At 38.1% G+C, this 18,032-nt stretch overlaps 1 protein-coding gene and 1 pseudogene across 6 annotated transcripts in view; one reads left to right on the top strand and one right to left on the bottom strand.

The window, feature by feature from the left end:
• OSBPL9 (oxysterol binding protein-like 9) overlaps positions 1-18,032 on the top strand; it is a 175,821-nt gene that overhangs the window by 82,802 nt on the left and 74,987 nt on the right. For all 6 annotated transcript variants that reach the window (XM_011973741.1, XM_011973742.1, XM_011973743.1 and 3 more), the window contains one exon: positions 17,384-17,460. In XM_011973741.1, coding sequence (XP_011829131.1) covers positions 17,384-17,460 — 77 coding nt within the window. The remainder of the gene's footprint in view (positions 1-17,383; positions 17,461-18,032) is intronic.
• Positions 11,689-12,689, bottom strand: LOC105534852 (annotated as a pseudogene).

Here is an 18,032-nt window from a genome sequence, read left to right on the forward strand (position 1 = left end):
ATCTTACAGGACCACTGTCATGTATGCAATCCCTCCTTCCCTCCTTTTCTTCCTTCCATTTCCTTTCTCTCTCTCTCTTTCCTTTCTCTCTCCCCTCCCTCCCTCCCTCTTTCTTTCTTCCCCTTTCCTTTCCTTTTCTCTTTTCTCTTCTCTTTTCTCTTTTTTCCTTCCTTCCTTCCTTCCTTCCTTCCTTCCTTCCTTCCTTCCTTCCTCTGTTTCTCTCTTTCTCTCTCTCTCTCTTTTTTTTTTTTCCAGGGTCTTGCTATGTCACCCAGGCTGGAGTGCAGTGGTATGATCATGGCTCACTGCAACCTTGATCTCCTGGGCTTAAATGGTCCTCCTACCTTGCCCTCCCAAAGTGATGGGATTACAGTGAGCCACTGCACCCAGCCTGCAGTCTGTCTTTGACTAAAATGTCATTATTGCAGTCCATGACTGTATATGTTAGAAGGGATAAGTATAATAGAGAAAAGAAAAAGGTAGTGCAGGATAATGGGAATTGGGAATGCTGGATTAGGGGGCCAGGTTTTAGTCTATGCTGTTTAGAAGAGTTCATTGAGAAGATAGCATTTGAAAAGGTGACAAATTATCACTTGTCCTATAATTATGACTACCAATTAGTTGCTAAGAAAATGTCAGGCTTTGAAAATTAAGAAAATGTGGATCAGCCTGAGTGTGATGGCTCACCCCTGTAATTCCAACACTTTGGGAGGTAGGAGGATAGGTTGAGCCCGGGAGTTCGAGACCAACCTGGGCAACATACCAAGACCCTGTTTCTACAAAAAATAAAAAAAATTAGCCCAGTATGGCACTTGTCTGTGGTCCCAGCCACTTAGGAGGCTGAAGCAGGAGGGTCACTTGAGCCTGGGAGGTTGAGGCTGCTGCGAGCCATGTTAGCACCACTGCATTCCAGTCTGGGCAATAGAATCTTTTTTAAGACTCTATCTTAAAAGAGAGAGAGAGAAAAAAGAAAGGAAGAAAATATAGATCAGATTTTATCCCAACCTCAGGGATAGCTGAGTGAGGGAAGGGAAAAAAATGTAAACAAATTAGAGCATTCTAGTGTTGTAGATGCTTTGACAGAAGCATATCCAAGGTGTAGTAAGGCACACAGATCTGTCTAATCTGATCTCACCTCTGTTCTTAATATGATAGCAGTTTATTTAAATAATGACTCAGACTTCCTGGATATCAAAGCATGGGCTTAGATCACTTTAGTCTTAGTCATGTGAATTGGTCATTCTCTCTCCTCACCTCTTTTTACCTTTTTAAAAAATACCATCTTAGGTTGAATTCATGTGAGCTGATTTTAATTCTAAAAATATATATATATATATATATACACACCATCTGATTACTCAACATGTCCCAACTTGTTCCAAATTATAGTCAGTTGCATTTTGAACCATCTAATTATCTAAGTCGGATATTTGTATTCAGCATCCATCCTGCTATTTGTAGTGTAACTACCCACAGATCCATAATGAGCAAGACACGAAAATGTGCAAGGCACTTTGCAAAATGCCAGAGATACAGCAATGAATAAGGCTGGCAAGCTTCTGCTTTCTAAGAGCTTACATTCTAGTGGAAGAAGCAATCAAGTAAGATATTACATGTACTATATACCAGCAGTTCCCAGACTTTTTGGTCCGAGCATCCTTGTACACTTTTTAACATTATTTAAGGACTTTAAACAGCTTTTGTTTATGTGGGTTATATTTATTAATTTGCCAGTTTAGAAATTAAAACTGAGGGATTTTGAAAACATGTACTTGCTTATTTAAAATAGCAACAAAAAACCCATTATACTAACATTAATGAGAAAATAATAATTTTCCCAAGCAAATAGTGAGAAGAATGACATCATGTTAGATTTTTGCAATTCTCTTTAACGTCTGACTTAATAGAAGACAGCTGGATTCTCACATCTGCTTATGCATGCAATCTATTATGATGAGTTGTTCGGATTGAAGTATATAAAAATGTAGCCTCAACAGATAACGTGGTTAGAAAAGGGAGGAATATTTTAATAGCCTTTTTAGATAACTGCAAATATTCTTTGATACTTCACCAAAATTTAAGTGATAGTTACTTAAAGTTTAGTTGCCATGTGAAATCTGAAATAGTATTAATGAGATTGATGTACAAAAATACTCTATCATATTAAAATCCGTTGGTTTGTGTGGCACTTTGAATAGATCTTTTATGCTTTGTATGATTTTGTAACATCATGCATTGGTTATTTGAAAATCAAATTGGTTTACTGAATTATATGGATCTTCCAAATATTGACACATTTCATTTTATGACATAAAAAAATTACATTTGTTGATATTGTTCCAAACTTATCAGAAAAGGCTTTAAGTTTTCAGAATCTGTCAGGGTCATGGTGGCTGGTGAATACATGTTTTCCAAAATTCTAATGTTTGTCTACAAGCTTGAATTTTATACTTGGCAACAAATACTGTCAATTTTTCCTGAAATGACAAACTCACTTCATTCATTTTCAGGGAAATGTTTGCCAGACACCCAAGAGTGAATAATTTAATTTGTCATTTGTTCTTTGTAGTAAAAATGATATCCTATTAACAAAGTGCCCCTTAGTTCACAACTCAGACATTTGCACAAATGCTTTTCCTTGAGATAACCATCATACTTTAGTATGTAGCAGAAGTACTTTGTGTGTGCTTCCCATTTGTCACAGAGACTATGTATTTAAAAAATATTTACTCAAGGGTCGAAATTTGATAATGTTTACTGCTTTACTTCAAGGGCATTCTTAAAATAAATAGGAATGTTTTATTTTTCTCTGCAAGCATGTAGTGGTGAAGAATTTAGTGACTACCAGTTCTGTTTGGTGCCATTGCCTTGATTTGTGCTCGTGTACCAACAGTTTTACCACCATTGCTCTTACAGCATCATTGCAAACATGACAAATGCAGATTATGTTTCAGTATTAGTACGAAAATAGTTTTGCACTGAGGACCCCCGATCTCATTGGATTCCCAGCGTTGTTACATATCTTATTTCCCCTGATTTTCACAGTGGAACCATGAGGTAGTTGGTGATACTAACTCCTTTTGAACCCAAGTTTCCTGACCAGAGTTTCTGGCGTTCATTCTTTCTGTTTCCTACGTTATCTCCAAACTGTAGAAAAGTTTATATTATTATTCCTTAAGAAGGACTTTGTCCAGCAAAAACAGAATGGGATGGGGTGAGTTTATTTAACAGAACTAAGGATGTTTGAAGCCTAGAGATTCCATTCTCATTGCTGCTTTTTAGGTACTATGTCATTGTGAAATACTAAACTTTTCTGTTTCCTTATTCTAGAAATTAAGGATAATAATAATACCTATCTCATGTAGTTGTTGTGAAAATTTAGTTAATACATGCTATATGCTTAGAACCATGCTGACACAAAGTAAATGCTCAATAAGTTTCGCTTTTATTATTTACAGTTAGAGATGGGGCTCAGGCATTCCAGCTGAGGGAACAACTTGAGCAAAAGCAGAGAATTGTGTCATGTGAGCAGTAAATACAGTCTAACAGAAGTGTAGTGGTTCATGGAACAGTATGTTGGGAAGTGAAACCGGGAGGGTAGATTTGGACGCTGATTATTGCTAGACTAGAGCTCTAAATTGTTGTTCCAATTTGTGTCCCTAATGCCTAAGACAATGACTGGTACATGGTGACATGGTGTATGTATTTATATACTGCCTGAGCATTGGAATATTTGAATAAGTTTAAGGAAGGAGAGAGCAGGTGCTGTTATTATGAGCAACATAGGAGGAGAAGTTGACATTGTAGCATAGCCTAGAAGAGTGAATAGAATTCTAGTAAGCAAAGGTATTAGAGGTGTGAGACAAAGCAGCAAATGTAAGAAAATGAGAATGTTTGCTCGTTCTACTTGCCAGAATTTCACAAAGGCCCTGACTCAGTAACTGAGCATAGTTCTCCAAAAAAAAAAAAAAAAAAAAAAAGGCCCTAAAGACAATAAACAGGATAGAACAGTTTCCCACATCTCTAGCTTAAATCACTGCATTTTTTGAAAGGCAAGTTTAGTGATTCTAGTCGTTGCCGCTTTCTGCACATAAGATAATGTCCAACAAGATTAGCGATTATGCCTCCATAATATATAACCAGATATACCCTTACACCCAAAATTTAATGAGATTTTGCTCTACTATAACTTCTAAGCACATACAAACCTGCCACTACCAATATATAAACTGTGGTCTAAAACCCTACTTTGGAACAGTCTAACAAAAATTCTCTGAAAGACTCCTAGGTAACAGTCCTCAGTAAGACTTCTAAATAAAACTAAATTTAATTCTTTAAAAGATGCCCTGTTCCTGTGTTTTTTTTTGCTTAGTTGACAGAGGCTGAATGGGTGAGGATAGTTGAGCACTGTGGCTCATGCCTATAATCCCAGCTGCTTGGGAGGCTGAGGCAGGAGGATCCCTTGAGGCCAAGAGTTCAAGACCAGCTGAGCAACATAGCAAGACCCAGCCCCACCCCCATCTCTAAAAGAATAAAAAATTAGCTGGGCATAGTGGCCTGTGCCTATGGTCCTAACTACTTGGGAGATTGAAGCAGGAGGATCGCTTGAGCCCAGGAATTTGAGGTTGTAATAAGCTATGATCATGCCACTGCTCTCCAGCCTGGGCAACAGAGTGAGACCCTATTTCTTAAAAAAAAAAAGGGTGAAGATAATACCTCACCAAACGATATGCTACCCAACTAAGTTATTGTACTTTTCAGGAGACTGTTAATTACTTGAGATCATGAATTGTTTTATCCTTGCTCATATCCCAAACGTAGTACCCCATGCATATTGGGGCTCAGTGGCTACCTGAGCAGTGTCTCAGCAGTTATCTTGTAAACGTGGTTTTTTTGTAATGTTTTTATTTCACAATAACTTTCAGAGAAAAGGAGGCCTTCCTGATTATAGAGGTTACTTTTTTTTTTTTTTAACTTAAATTGCAGAACAGGCAAATAACCACTTCCTTTTGTCTACAGGCAGTAATACATTCATAGTTGTTTGTGTCTTAAAGGAGAAGATATGACTTTAGGAGGACAGATCCCTAAGCAGTGGATCAGGAATGGTAAGGTATAGGAGTTTTAGAAAGTTGTCCTAAAAGCTACTTCTTGTAGTTTAGATCACGTGAGTTACACTGGAAGAGTGAAATCTTTTGAATAACTTCATATTCCTATTCAAATGTGTATAATATAGAAAATGTGATTAGACATGTAATAAATGAGCAAAGATTATAAAATCCTGAAAATATATTTTACATACTAAATACTGTTTTCCTCTGTGCACACCTTGTATTGTTTCCAAATAAGCCAGGCATAATTAGGAGTTACCAGTAATCTCTTCTCTACTAATTTTCTCTGGCAAATTGTTCTCTGGATTAGTAGAACTTGTTTTCTCTGTTGGATTGATAGAACATGTGATAATAATAACATATTGGTATTTTCATGTATGTCAGGCATTGTGGTAAATATTGTATGGATTAATTATCTCATTTAAATCTCACAACTGTGTAAGATCTAGGTATTATTACCATCCCCATAGGTGATATTATTATTCTTAGATTATAGATGAGAAAAGTAAAGCTTAGAGAATTTAAGTATCTTGCCCAAGGTCAGAATGAATAAGGTCAAAGCTAGGTATCAGACCAGGATTTGGACCCAAGAGTCAGCCCTCTTGGCCTTTACACTGTGCAGCTTAAGAGATACTAAAAAGCAATAGCTTTGTGGGACATTGGGGTGGCTTAGCGTAGTGTTTTCCAAACTGGATTGCAGTCCATTAATGGATTATAAAGCTCTATTTAGTGGGCCCAAAATCAGCATTTAAAAAAAATGAATTACGACAGAAAAATATCAATGTGTATGGCATATAATAATAACAAGCACTCTTTTATGAAACAAATGTTCCAGTTTATATGTATGTGTGTATGTACACATATGTGTGTATATGTATATATGAATTGGGTGATGTTATAAAACGTGCTTCTTATTGTGGGTCACAGTCAAACAAAATTTGGAGCCCACTGGTTTAGAGGATGGAAAGCAAGCTGGAAAATATAATGAACAGAAGTGGTAGCTGCTAGAGAAGAAATTCTAGAGATAAACTGAATGTATAAATAACATTATAAAAAAAGGGAAGAAGAGTTAACTTGTTTATATGTTTGGTAAAATACTGTAGTACTCAAAGTTGTTTTAACTGACTCATTAAGTTAGGCCCTTTTTGGTAGGGATTCACTCAGAGTTAGTATAGCTTTAATTTTACTTCTAGAGAGCTGCCCCTGCAGTTGGTTTGTGAATTATGTATATCATTACTGTATTTTTATTTCTCATACGAACAATTTGTTGTGATTGAATAATAACCAGACATCTCTGGTGCTTCATAGACACAAAGCCCTTTTTTCTATTAGATCCAATAGAGTAGAGGCTTGTTTACTGATATGCTAGGAGAATGGGAGAAGGTGGATTAGATTAGTCAGAATAATATTTACTCTTGAATTTTCAGCTGAAAGGGAGAATTTAGTTCAACTTCCAATTTTAAGGTGCAAAATGAATATTCATTTTTTCGGGACTATCATAAAACAGCACAAAAATACATATTCAGACAATACAAGTGGCTTATTAAAGTCAATACTAGAAAAAAGTAGCAAAGCTACATGTATACATTAGTCCTGCTCCTGCTCCTGTATAGTAATTTGCTCTCATTTTTTTGTATAGTATAGTAATTTGCCCTCGTTTGTTTAGTCTGTCTTTTTTACCTGGAATGTCTTCCCTGTCAGTGCCCCGCCTTCTCCAAATACCCCCACTTCTTTCTTTCTCTCTCTCCCCCTCTCACCCAGACACACACATATACACTCACATACCTTTGCCTCTAGTTTCTGTTCAGTTTTAAAACTCAGCTTTAATTTCCTTGCCTCAGAAGCTTTCCCTGAGTTAACCTTTACAAACACAAATCTCTTTATTTATTTTGATGCTCAAATTGCCCTCAGTTTGGCCAGAGGAATCCTATTTAAGCTGACTTCTGTATCCTTTTAACATGCCCCTGTCATTCTTTAAGTATTTCCTTACTTTCTGACACAAAAAGACATTCCAGGCTCATTTTATACATTCTCTGTCCTAGTTCTGGAATCAGCTGTTTTTCCAGGTAGGGCTGGTTTCTTCTAATGGAAATGATATTTAGAAATCAACACCTAGTACTAGGTTTAGTTACTGCTTATAAAGTGTTATGGCTCCCAGGCCTTCTGGAGAGCTAAGAAACGTATGAATGTTACATACATAGGGGTCTGTGTATGTGTACATATGTGTACATCCATGTTCATATTTATTTCCATATGTGTTTATCTACATGTATATTGAAAACCATGATGAGGTCATGCTGATACCTCTAGTTATAGGCTATCACAACAGAAATAATTCTGTTTTTTCCCTTACCATATTTAACTCTATTTTCCAAAAGTGAGAAAAACTTTATCTTTGTTGTATTTACTATTTGATCAATCCTTCTGTATGTAATTATTTTCCAATCATCCACCTCCCTTTGTAAATGTCACTGTCACTCCATTTAGCCTTGGAAACCTTGTGCCATGCAGAGTCTGTTCACTGCAACGTGGACACCTTCCTTCCTTTTCTTGGATTCTGACTCCTCGTATTGGACTTTCCCATTGTGTAGCTTCCCTCTTCCTCTTGCTTTGGGCTCTCATGCCCTGTGCTAGGTTGTGCCTTTACATGATGCATGGCCTCTTCACCCTATTCAGGCTCTGATGTCCTGAGCCGGATTTTTCACCCATTTGGTACAGTACTTTTAACTAAACTACAGAGCTCATTTGAATTTTCTCTCTAGTGCTCCTTTTCTGTTCCAGGATTCAATCCAGGATGCCACATTGCTGTTAGTTATAATAGTTCTTTATTTGTTTTTTATCTTTTATGACCTTGACATTTTTTATGAATATTGGTCAGTTATTTTGTAGAATATCTCTCATTTTGGATTCATCTGAAATGTTCTCATGATTTGATTGCAATTATGTATTTTTGGCAAGAATACCACAAAAATGATGCTGTTTCCTTGTCTCAGTGGATTGTACTGGGAGGTAGGATGTCCATTAATCTTATTACTGGTGATGTTAACCTTGATCACTTGATTAAGATAGTGTACCAGATTTTTCCATTGTAAAATTATTATTTATTCATTTAGGGGAGATACTTTTTTCTCTTGTGGGAGATACTTTGAGTCTCTGCCAATTTCCTGTTTCTCCTCACTTTTGCCTACTGATTTGAGTCATCAGTGAATCTTGCCTGAAGTAATTATTGCTGTGGTGTTGATCTAATGGTCTAATTTTTCTCAGTCCTTCTACACTTATTCATTGTATTTTTTTTTTTTTCTTGAGATGGAGTCTCCCTGTTGTCACCTGGGTTGGAGTGCAATGGCACGATCTCGGCTCACTGCAACTTCTGCCTCCCGGGTTCCAGCAATTCTCCTGCCTCAGCCTCCCGAGTAGCTTAGATTACAAGCACCCACCACCACGCCCAGCTAATTTTTGTATTTTCAGTAGAGACAGGGTTTCACCATATTGGCCAGGCTGGTCTCGAACTCCTGACCTCAGGTGATCCACCATCTCAGCCGCCCAAAGTGCTGGGATTATAGGTGTGAGCCACCATGCCTGGCCCATTGTAATTCTTCTAAAGGAAGAGATGTCCCATCTCCCCTATTTATTTACTTATTCAATTATTTTATATCAATATTGGACTTCTGGATATTTATTATAGTCTCTCGGTTATAGTCCAGTACTCAGTGAATTTATTTACCTAAAATCATGAGTTCATACTGAAACCTCCAATTGTACTTCGACATCACAAGGTTTATTCTAGCCTTCTCCCTTTCTGTATTTCTAATTTTTTTCTGATAGTGAGAAACCTGGTTCTCATTATCTATAATGTATTCACTTATTTGTAGTTACAGAATTGCTAACCTGTACTTCTATGAAAATAAAATTTACTAACTAGAGTATTATATTTGTATATGGTTCTTTTTTTTTTTCCTATCCTTTCACTGTATAGTCAAAATACTGTTTTTGAAAGTTACTTCATGTTTTAGTTTGGGCTGCTATAACAAATTACCATAGATTATGTAGCTTAAACAGCAAACATTTATTTCCTCACAGTTCTGGAGGCTGGACATTTAGATCAGGATGCCAGCGTGTTCAAGTTCTGGTGAAGGCTTTCTTCCAGGTTGCACAGTGAACTTCCTGTCCTTATATCCTTATGTGTTGAAAGGAGAGTGAGACAACTCTGAGGTGCCTCATCACATTAAAGAGGGTTCTACCCTATGACCTAATTACCTCCCACAGGTCTCACCTCATAATACCATCACATTGAAGGTTAGGATTTCAACTTAGGAATTTTGAGGCAACACAAACATTCACTCCATGGCACTGAGGTTCAATTATGTGAAACATTATGGTTCTGAGAGGCTGAATATATACAAAAAGATATATTCAGATTGTCACTACCTCAATTCTTACTAACCTGTTCCTATTCTTCCTGGCTTCCCATCCTTTCTCACCCATGGCTTGTAAGGTAACCAATTTATTTAGTTTTCTTTAGAATCTCTATATTTCTTTTGCACAAATAAGCAGATACATGTATGTTTTCTGATATTCCTTTTTTCTTATAGTAAAGGCACACTTTGCTTTTTAAAAACATTTTATTTGATGGTATATCTGAAAATCACTCCAAATCACTAAAGAAATCTTCCTCATTCCTTTTTTTTTTTTTTTAAGAGATGGGGTCTCACTGTATTGTCCAGGTTCTTTTTGAACTTTTGGGCTCAAGTGAGCCTCCCATCTCCTGGGACTGCAGGCGTGTGCTGCTGCAACTGACTTTTATTCTTTTTGATACCTGCATAGTATTCCTTGATTTATTCAACCACTCTCCTCTGTATGAGTATTTAGGGTGTTTCCAGTACTTTTTTTTTTTTTGGAGATGGAGTTTCGCTCTTGTTGCCCAGGCTGGAGTGCAATGGGGAGATCTCAGCTCACCACAACCTCTGCTTCCCGGGTTCAAGTGATTCTCCTGCCTCAGCCTCCCAAGAGTAGCTGGGATTACAGGCATGTGCCACCATACCCAGCTAATTTTGTATTTTCAGTAGAGACAGGGTTTCTCCATGTTGGTCAGGCTCATCTGGAACTCCCGACCTCAGGTAATCCACCAACCTTAGCCTCCCAAAGTGCTGGCGTGAGCCACCGTGCCTGGCCCCAATATTTTAAAATTACAAAAAATGTTGTAGTGAATTACCTTGTTCCATATATATTTTTGTATTGTTAGATGTTGATCGATTTTTTTTTTTCACATATTCAACCAACTTTGTATTTCTAGAATAAATCCAACTTGGACATGATCTATTAATTTTTTACGATCATGGTCATTCATTCATTTTACATTTTATTCTTAGTACTTTCCGCTGGGAGAGCAAGGAGTCATGCATCAGTGTATAGATTGTGCTATTCTATTGTAATGTTTTTATATAGGATTTTTGCATGTCTCTTTATTCTGTTAGATTTGCCTATCATTTTTCACTAATATCAGTCTTGTCAGATTGGTTTCAAAGTTATGCTGGGCTTAAAAAAGAGTTGTGGAGTGTTCCCTCTTTTTCCATTATCTGGAAGATTTTGTATTAAGAGATTGGCATTATTTTTTTCCTTAAGAATTCTCTGGTGAAGGCTTCTAGGCTTGGATTTTTCTTTGTGGGATGATTTTCAATTATTTTAATATTAGAGTGTTTTTGACCTACCAAAAGGGTACTTTCCTGTGGCACAACCTAATAGTTATAGCACTATCTAATTTTTAAATTTGTTATTGTGGTAGTTTTGGTAAATCGTATTTCTTTAAATAATACTTTCCACTTAATTAAAATGTTCAGTTTTATAGTCAGGGAATTATGAATATGTGCATCAGTTGTGATGTCCTCTTTCTCATTCATGACATTAATGATCTGTGCCATCATGTTTGTGTTGTCTTGGTCCCTTCTTCCTCCTGTCAGTTTTGTTAGAAGTTAATCAATTTCATTAGTTATTTTAGGTAACCAACTTAGGCTTTAGTGACCTATCTATTGAATGTTTGCCCTCTATCTCATTAATTTATGTTATTTATCATTTCCTTTTCTACTCATTTTGAAATTCTTGTTGTTTTCAGCCTTTTTGCTTTTATATATGTATGTGTGTATATATATGCATTATATATATATGCATTTAAGGCTACAGATTTCCCTTTATGCACTACTTTAACTGTATGCAATGAATTTCAATATGTCATATTTTCATTTATTCAGTTCTACATGTTTTCTAATTTCTAGTGCAGATATTTTTTCCTGACCTATGGATTATTTAGAAGTATTTCTTCTTAAAAAATTCAAAACATCTCAGTATTTTATTTTTCTTTCTTTCTCTTTTTGGCTGCATACAGGGGACTTTATTGATGGTATGTGACAAGATGGGGCCTTCCAGGCGCCACCCTCTTCAGGGAGTCTGGCATGGAAACTGTGTCAAGAAGAGATTTTTGCATGTCTGTTTATTCTGTTAGATTTGAGTGCAGCAGGTATTCCCCAGCAGCCGAGGTCCTCTCTTGTCCTTTAGTGCTCTTGCTGGGGCTGGTGGTCCTGGGCACTTACTCCTTGGAGGCCATGTGGACCATGAGGTCCACCACCCTGTTGATGTAGCCAGATTCATTTTCATTGTCATACCAGGAATTGAGTCTGACAAAGTAGTCATTGAGTGCAGTGCTGGACCCATCGTGGAAGGTGGAAGAGTGGGTCTCTCTTAAAGTCGGAGGAGACAACCAGGTGTTCAGTATAGCTCAGGATGCCCTTGAGGGGGCCCTCCAGTGCCTGCTTCACTACCTTCTTAATGTCATCATATTTGGCAGGGTTTTCTGGATGGCAGATCAGATCTGACACGTAGGTGGTGGGGACATGGAAGACCATGCCAGTGATCTTCCCATTCAGCTTGGGGATGACCTTGCCCACAGCCTTGGCAGCACCAGTAGATACAGGGATGATCTTGAGAGCCTCATGGTCGTCATGCCATAGTTTCCCAGAGGTACCATCTACCCACGTCTTCTGGGTGGCATTGATGGCATGGACTGTGGTCATGAGTCCCTCCACAATGCCAGAGTTGTCACGGATGACCTTGGATAGGGGGGTGATCAACTGGTGGTGCAGAAGGCATTACTGAGGATCTCAAGGCTGTTTTCTTACTTCTCATGGTTCATGTCCATCACAAACATGGGGGTGTCAGCAGAAAGGACACAGATAAATACCCTTTTGGCTCTCCCCTCCAAATGAGCTCTAGCCTTCTCCATGGTAGTGAAGATGCTCATGGACCCAACAACATAGCACCAGTGTCACCCCCATTTGATTTTGGTGGGATCTCACTCCTGGAAGATGATGATGGGATTTCCTTGATGACAAGCTTCCTATTCTCAGCCTTGATGCTGCCATGGAACTTGCCATGGGTGGAGTCATATTGGAACATGTAGACCATGTAGTTGACATCAAAGAAGGGGTCATTGATGACAACAATACCTGCTTTGCCAGAGTTAAAAGAAGCCCTGGTGACCAGGTGCCCAATACAGCCAAATCCGTTTTTTCCAGCCTTCACTTTCACCATGGTGTCTCAGGGACACGGCTGGTGCTGCGTGAGAAGAGCTGCCTGTCAAACGAGAGGAGCAGAGAGCATCAAAAACCCTAGATTTTCTAATTAACCTTTTTTTTTTTAACTGGTTTTTAGCTTAAATTTCCACTATGATTAGAGAATATATGATTTCAGTCCTTTGATATTTGTTGAGACTTGTTTTAGGGTCCAATATTTGGTCAGTTTTTAGAAATATTCTGTGTTCTGCTTAAAAAGAATATCTGTTTTACATTTGCTATATTCAGGGTTCTATATATGCTCATTGAATCAAGTTTATTCATCAGACTGTTTAAATCTTCTATGTCCTTACTAATGTTTCATCTGCTTGCTTTATTAATGAGAGTGATGTAATATGTGCCGCTTGTAAGCATCATATACTTTTACAAATCTTAAAGCCTTTGTATTTTAATTAGCACATTTACTTCACTCACATTTAATTATTGATTTTTTAGGCTTAAACATTTGCCATCTTACTCTATGCTTTCTTTCAGTCTTGTATATTCTATTTCTTTTTCTCCTTTCTTGTCAATTTTTGGATTATCTATATTATTGAATTTTTTAATTCAATAATGTTAGAAGTTAAACACTTATAAAGCTTTTCTTTTAGTGATTATTTTAGATATTATAACATGAATCCTTCAGTGATCAAAATCATTGATAATTTTATTTTCTTCCCAAACAATATAAGAAACTTAAAACTTTTTATTCCATTTTCCCTTTTTCAATCTATATGCAGTTGTTTTGTATATACAATCTGTATGCAGTTTAATTTTGCGTATATTTATTTAAAATCCCATGAGAGCCTTTTGGTCCTAGCAGCAGCAGAGCTGAGCAAACAGCTCCCTCCCTCCCTCCGCTGCCCGCTGGCCAGCAGGATGGAACAGGCCACACTCCTTTGTCAAGGACTTACTGGCCTGAGGCATTACCCTTGCTGTTTCCAAGAGGACAGCGACCCGAGTTGAGTCGGTCAAGGCACTGCTGAGGGTGCAACATGCCAGTAAGCAGATTGTGGCGACCCAGTACAAAAGCGTGGTGTGGTGGGCTGCAAAGTCCACATCCCCAAGGGGCAGGGCATTTGTCCTTCTGGAGGGGTGCCTGGCCAGCACCATTCACTGCTTCCCCATGCAAGCCCTCAACTTTGCCTTTAGGGATAAGTACAAGCAGGTCTTTCTGGGAGGCATGCACAAGCACACACAGTTCTGGAGATATTTTGCAGGCAACCTGGCTTCCCGAGGGGCGGCTGGGGCCACCTCCCTGTGCTTCTACCCCCTGGAATTCACCAGAACCCTCCTGGCAGCCAATGTTGGGAAATTGGGCACAGAGTGGGGGCTCAAAAGGCAGATTGCCTGGAGAAGATTAAGCCTGAGGGTGTCTGAGGCCTGTCCGAGGGCTTCAGCGTCTTGGTGCAGGGCATCCATATGTACTGGGCAACCTACCTCAGCGTGTATGATACAGCCAAGAGCATGCTCCCTGACCCCAAGAACACCCACCACATGATGAGCTGGATGATTGCCCAAGCCATGACAGTGGCCCACGTGGCCTCCTACCCACTCCTCACAGTGCAGGTGGATGGTGATGAAGTCCAGGTGCAAAGAAGCTGATATTACGTACACAAGTGCCCATGATTGTTGGCAGAAGCTCTCCTAAGATGAAGGGGCAAAGCCTTTTTCAAGGGTGCATGGTCCAACATCCTCAGAGGCATGGGGCCAAATCTGGTCCTCTATTATGAGCTGAAGAAAGTCACCTAAGTGCATATGTCTCCTCCATAGAAATGGCAACCCAGAAAATCATGTAGAATACTTAACTATTACACATTATGAACCTTCAAGAAATTCCAGTTGTCTTTGTCCTGGCCAGAGATTATATCTGTAGAGGGCTGAGGTAGGCTCTAGAAAAGGGGCTCATTGTGATCACATTCCCCATTGGCACCTGATTCCATGTATTGATTATTGGGGGTGGGAGAATCATGACTTCATTGTGAGCACACAGGCAAGGCAACTCCAGCTCCGACCTAGAGTCCAGATGCTTGTAGGACCTGAGTTGTTTTTAAGTATTTATTTAAATAAAAGGAATTGTATCTCCCATTTGTACTTAAGCACTTGCTCTTCTTTTGCACAGTATTTGTAATTATGTTCTGTGTTAGGCGTGCTGCTGCAAAACAATAAAAACAGGACACTGAGAGCCAGAAAAAGCCCCACAAGATATTATTAAATATTATGATTGTATATAGAGAATATTTAGTTTTATCCACATACTTATAATTTCTGTTGCTCTTCATTCTGTGCAGCTCCTACCACCTTCCGTCAGGCATTGTTTATGCCTAGAAAAGAATACTTTTTAGAATTTTTTTTAATGAGCATCTGCTGATAGCAGATTCTGGTTTTGTGAATCTGAAAATGAGTTTATTTCATCTTAATTCTTAAAGGATATATTTCAGTGAATTATAAATTGACAGTTATTCTCTTTTAGCCATTAAATATCATACTGTATTGTCTCCTGGTTCTCATTGTTTCTTTTGAGAGCCTAGCTTAATTTAATTGTTTTTTTTTTTTTTTTTTTTTTTTTTGAGATGAAGTCTTGCTCTATCGCCCAGGCTGGAGTGCAGTGGCGCGATCTTGGCTCACTGCAAGCTCCGCCTCCCGGGTTCATGCCATTCTCCTGCCTCAGCCTCCCAAGTAGCTGGGACTACAGGCACCTGCCACTGCACCCGGCTAATTTTTTGTGTATTTTTAGTAGAAACGGGGTTTCACCGTGTTAGCCAGGACAGTCTCAATCTCCTGACCTCGCGATCCACCCGCCTCGGCCTCCCAAAGTGCTGGGATTACAGGCATGAGCCACCATTCCCGGCCTAATTGTTGTTTCTTTAAAAGTAACCTGGCCTTTTTTCTCCCTGACTGTTTTAAAGATATTTCCTATCTTTGGTTTGCAGTAATTTTTACTCTGATGTGCCCAACTTGTGGATTTCTTTGATTTTATCTTGCTTGGGATTCCTAGGACTTCTGAATGTCTTTAATCAGTTTTGGAAAATTCTCAGCCAGATAGTGCTTCTGTGCCGTGCTCTCTTTTGTCTTCTTCTGGGGTTCCAATCACATGTGTGTTATATTTTCTCATACTCTGTGTTGCTTACCCTTTCTTCTGTATTTTCTATCTCTTTGACTTACTGCCTTTTGTTCTGATGGGTTTCTTCTAACTGCTCCCAGTTCTGTAATTGTCTCTTTAGTTGCACTTAATCTGCTGTTAAACTCATCTATTGAATTCTTAATTTTGATTATTTGTCCCTTTTGGAATTTATATTTGATTTGATTATTTTATAAATCTAAGTGGAAAAAAACCCCTAAAAATAAAAAAGGAAAAAGTTACGTCATTTATACAATAATCTGGAGCTCCTGTTGATCTGTTTCTATTGTCTTTTGGTTCTCATTTATGTGTGATTTTTGTCTCCAAAAGTGTCTCCATTTATGTGTACTTGGTCATCTTTGCTTATGTGCTAGACATTGTATTTTAAAAATTATTTATGTAAATTTAATTAAGCAGCTAAGATGATGTTATCTTCCTACAGAAAAGATTTTCATTTGCTTTTGCTAGTAGATGCCTGGAGTCACTAACAATCAGGCGTCAAGATTTTTCTGGGTCACTTATATGACCAAGCAATTGTTTTAATTCTAGTTTATCACTATTCCCCCAGAGAAGCTGTTTGGGGTCCCAACTAGAACATGGACTGTTTACCAGAGCTCCCATTGTTGGTGGGCCATGGCTTCCAACTTTTGGCCTGAAAAGGCTTGTGTGTTCTTTTTGTTTGTTTGTTTGTTTTGTTTGTTTTAATTTTTATTTATTTATTTATTTATTTTGAGACAGAGTCGCCCTCTGTTGCCCAGGCTGGAGTGCAGTGGCACGATCTCGGCTCACTGCAACCTCCATCTCCCCGGTTCAAGTGATTCTCCTGCCTCAGCCTCCTGAGTAACTAGGATTACAGGGACCCACCACCATGCCCGGCTAATTTTTGTATTTTTAGTAGAGATGGGGTTTCACCATGTTGGCCAGGCTGGTCTTGAACTCCTGACCTCAGGTGATCCACCTGCCTCAGCCTCCCAAAATGCCAGGATTACAGGCATGAGCCACTGCACCCAGCCGGTTTTTTTGTTCTTAAATTAAAGAAGTTTTAGGTTCACAGCAAAATTGAACAGAAAGTAGAGTTCTCATATGCTGACTTCCCCCACACATTGACAGGCTTTTAAGTGCATTGTCCAGTGTGCAATTCCTCTCCTGGAATTTGCAATGCCTCCATGAGAAGTGTCCCTAAATACAAGGTTTATCTTCTAGATTCTTTGTCTTCTCCCAGATCTTGGCTTGATAATTCTTTATTACCTTGTTGGTTTGTGATGCCTTCAACCAGTTGTTTTTTAAAAATCAGTCTAGCTTTTCTAGTTGTTCTCAGTGGGAATGTTGGTCTGAACTATGTAGCCTGCTATTATTGAACACAATTATTCCCTTTCTTATAAATTGTTGCAAGTAGATTGCATATCTATAAAAGATAGCTGAACCAATTAAGGAAATGGTACAACTAAAAACCTTTTCTGTTAGCCATCATAGTTTTAAAATTATACTTTCAAATATGGAGATATATTATATAAATTAAACTTTTAATTTTAATGTATTATCTTTTATTCCAGCTCGTGATGCTGATGAGCGAGAGAAGTGGATCCATGCCTTAGAAGAAACGATTCTTCGACATACTCTTCAGCTTCAAGTAAGGATCTTTACATGGCTTCCAGATAGTTCATTAGTTGTTGCTTTCTTTTTTTGTCTGTTTTCTGTTTGTTTGTTTGTTTTTTAATAACTGTGATGTGATGTAATAGGAACTTATAATTTCTGAGTTGTTTATTTTTCCTTTACAGTGTTATAATATATAGTAAAGTTATACTCATTTATTTTCTCCTGCTTTCTGCAGGGTAAAATACTGATTTTGTCTAGAAACAAGACAGTGCAAGACAATGCTGAAAGTGAAATTCTATGTTAAAATATGCCAGATTCATTTTAAAAATTTAATATCTGTAGTCAGTTATCGATACAACCAAATTACATAATTATGCATGATAATAGGTAAGTGCTGAGAAGTTCACCTCATTTTCTTGTTAAAGGATTTGGCTATTACCATATGTGTCAGTTAGTACTCTTTCATATGGTAGTGGAAGAAAACTGAACCCAAACTGATTCATGAAGAAGAAAGTAAATCTGGTTAGATGTGGTTTGAATTAGGTAATTCATGTCATGAGGACTCAGATCTCCCATCTCTATTTCTAGGTTCCACTTCTTTTGCAT

The sequence above is a fragment of the Mandrillus leucophaeus genome, unplaced genomic scaffold (genome assembly GCF_000951045.1).
Source record: "Mandrillus leucophaeus isolate KB7577 unplaced genomic scaffold, Mleu.le_1.0 Scaffold14, whole genome shotgun sequence".
NCBI lineage: Eukaryota > Metazoa > Chordata > Mammalia > Primates > Cercopithecidae > Mandrillus > Mandrillus leucophaeus.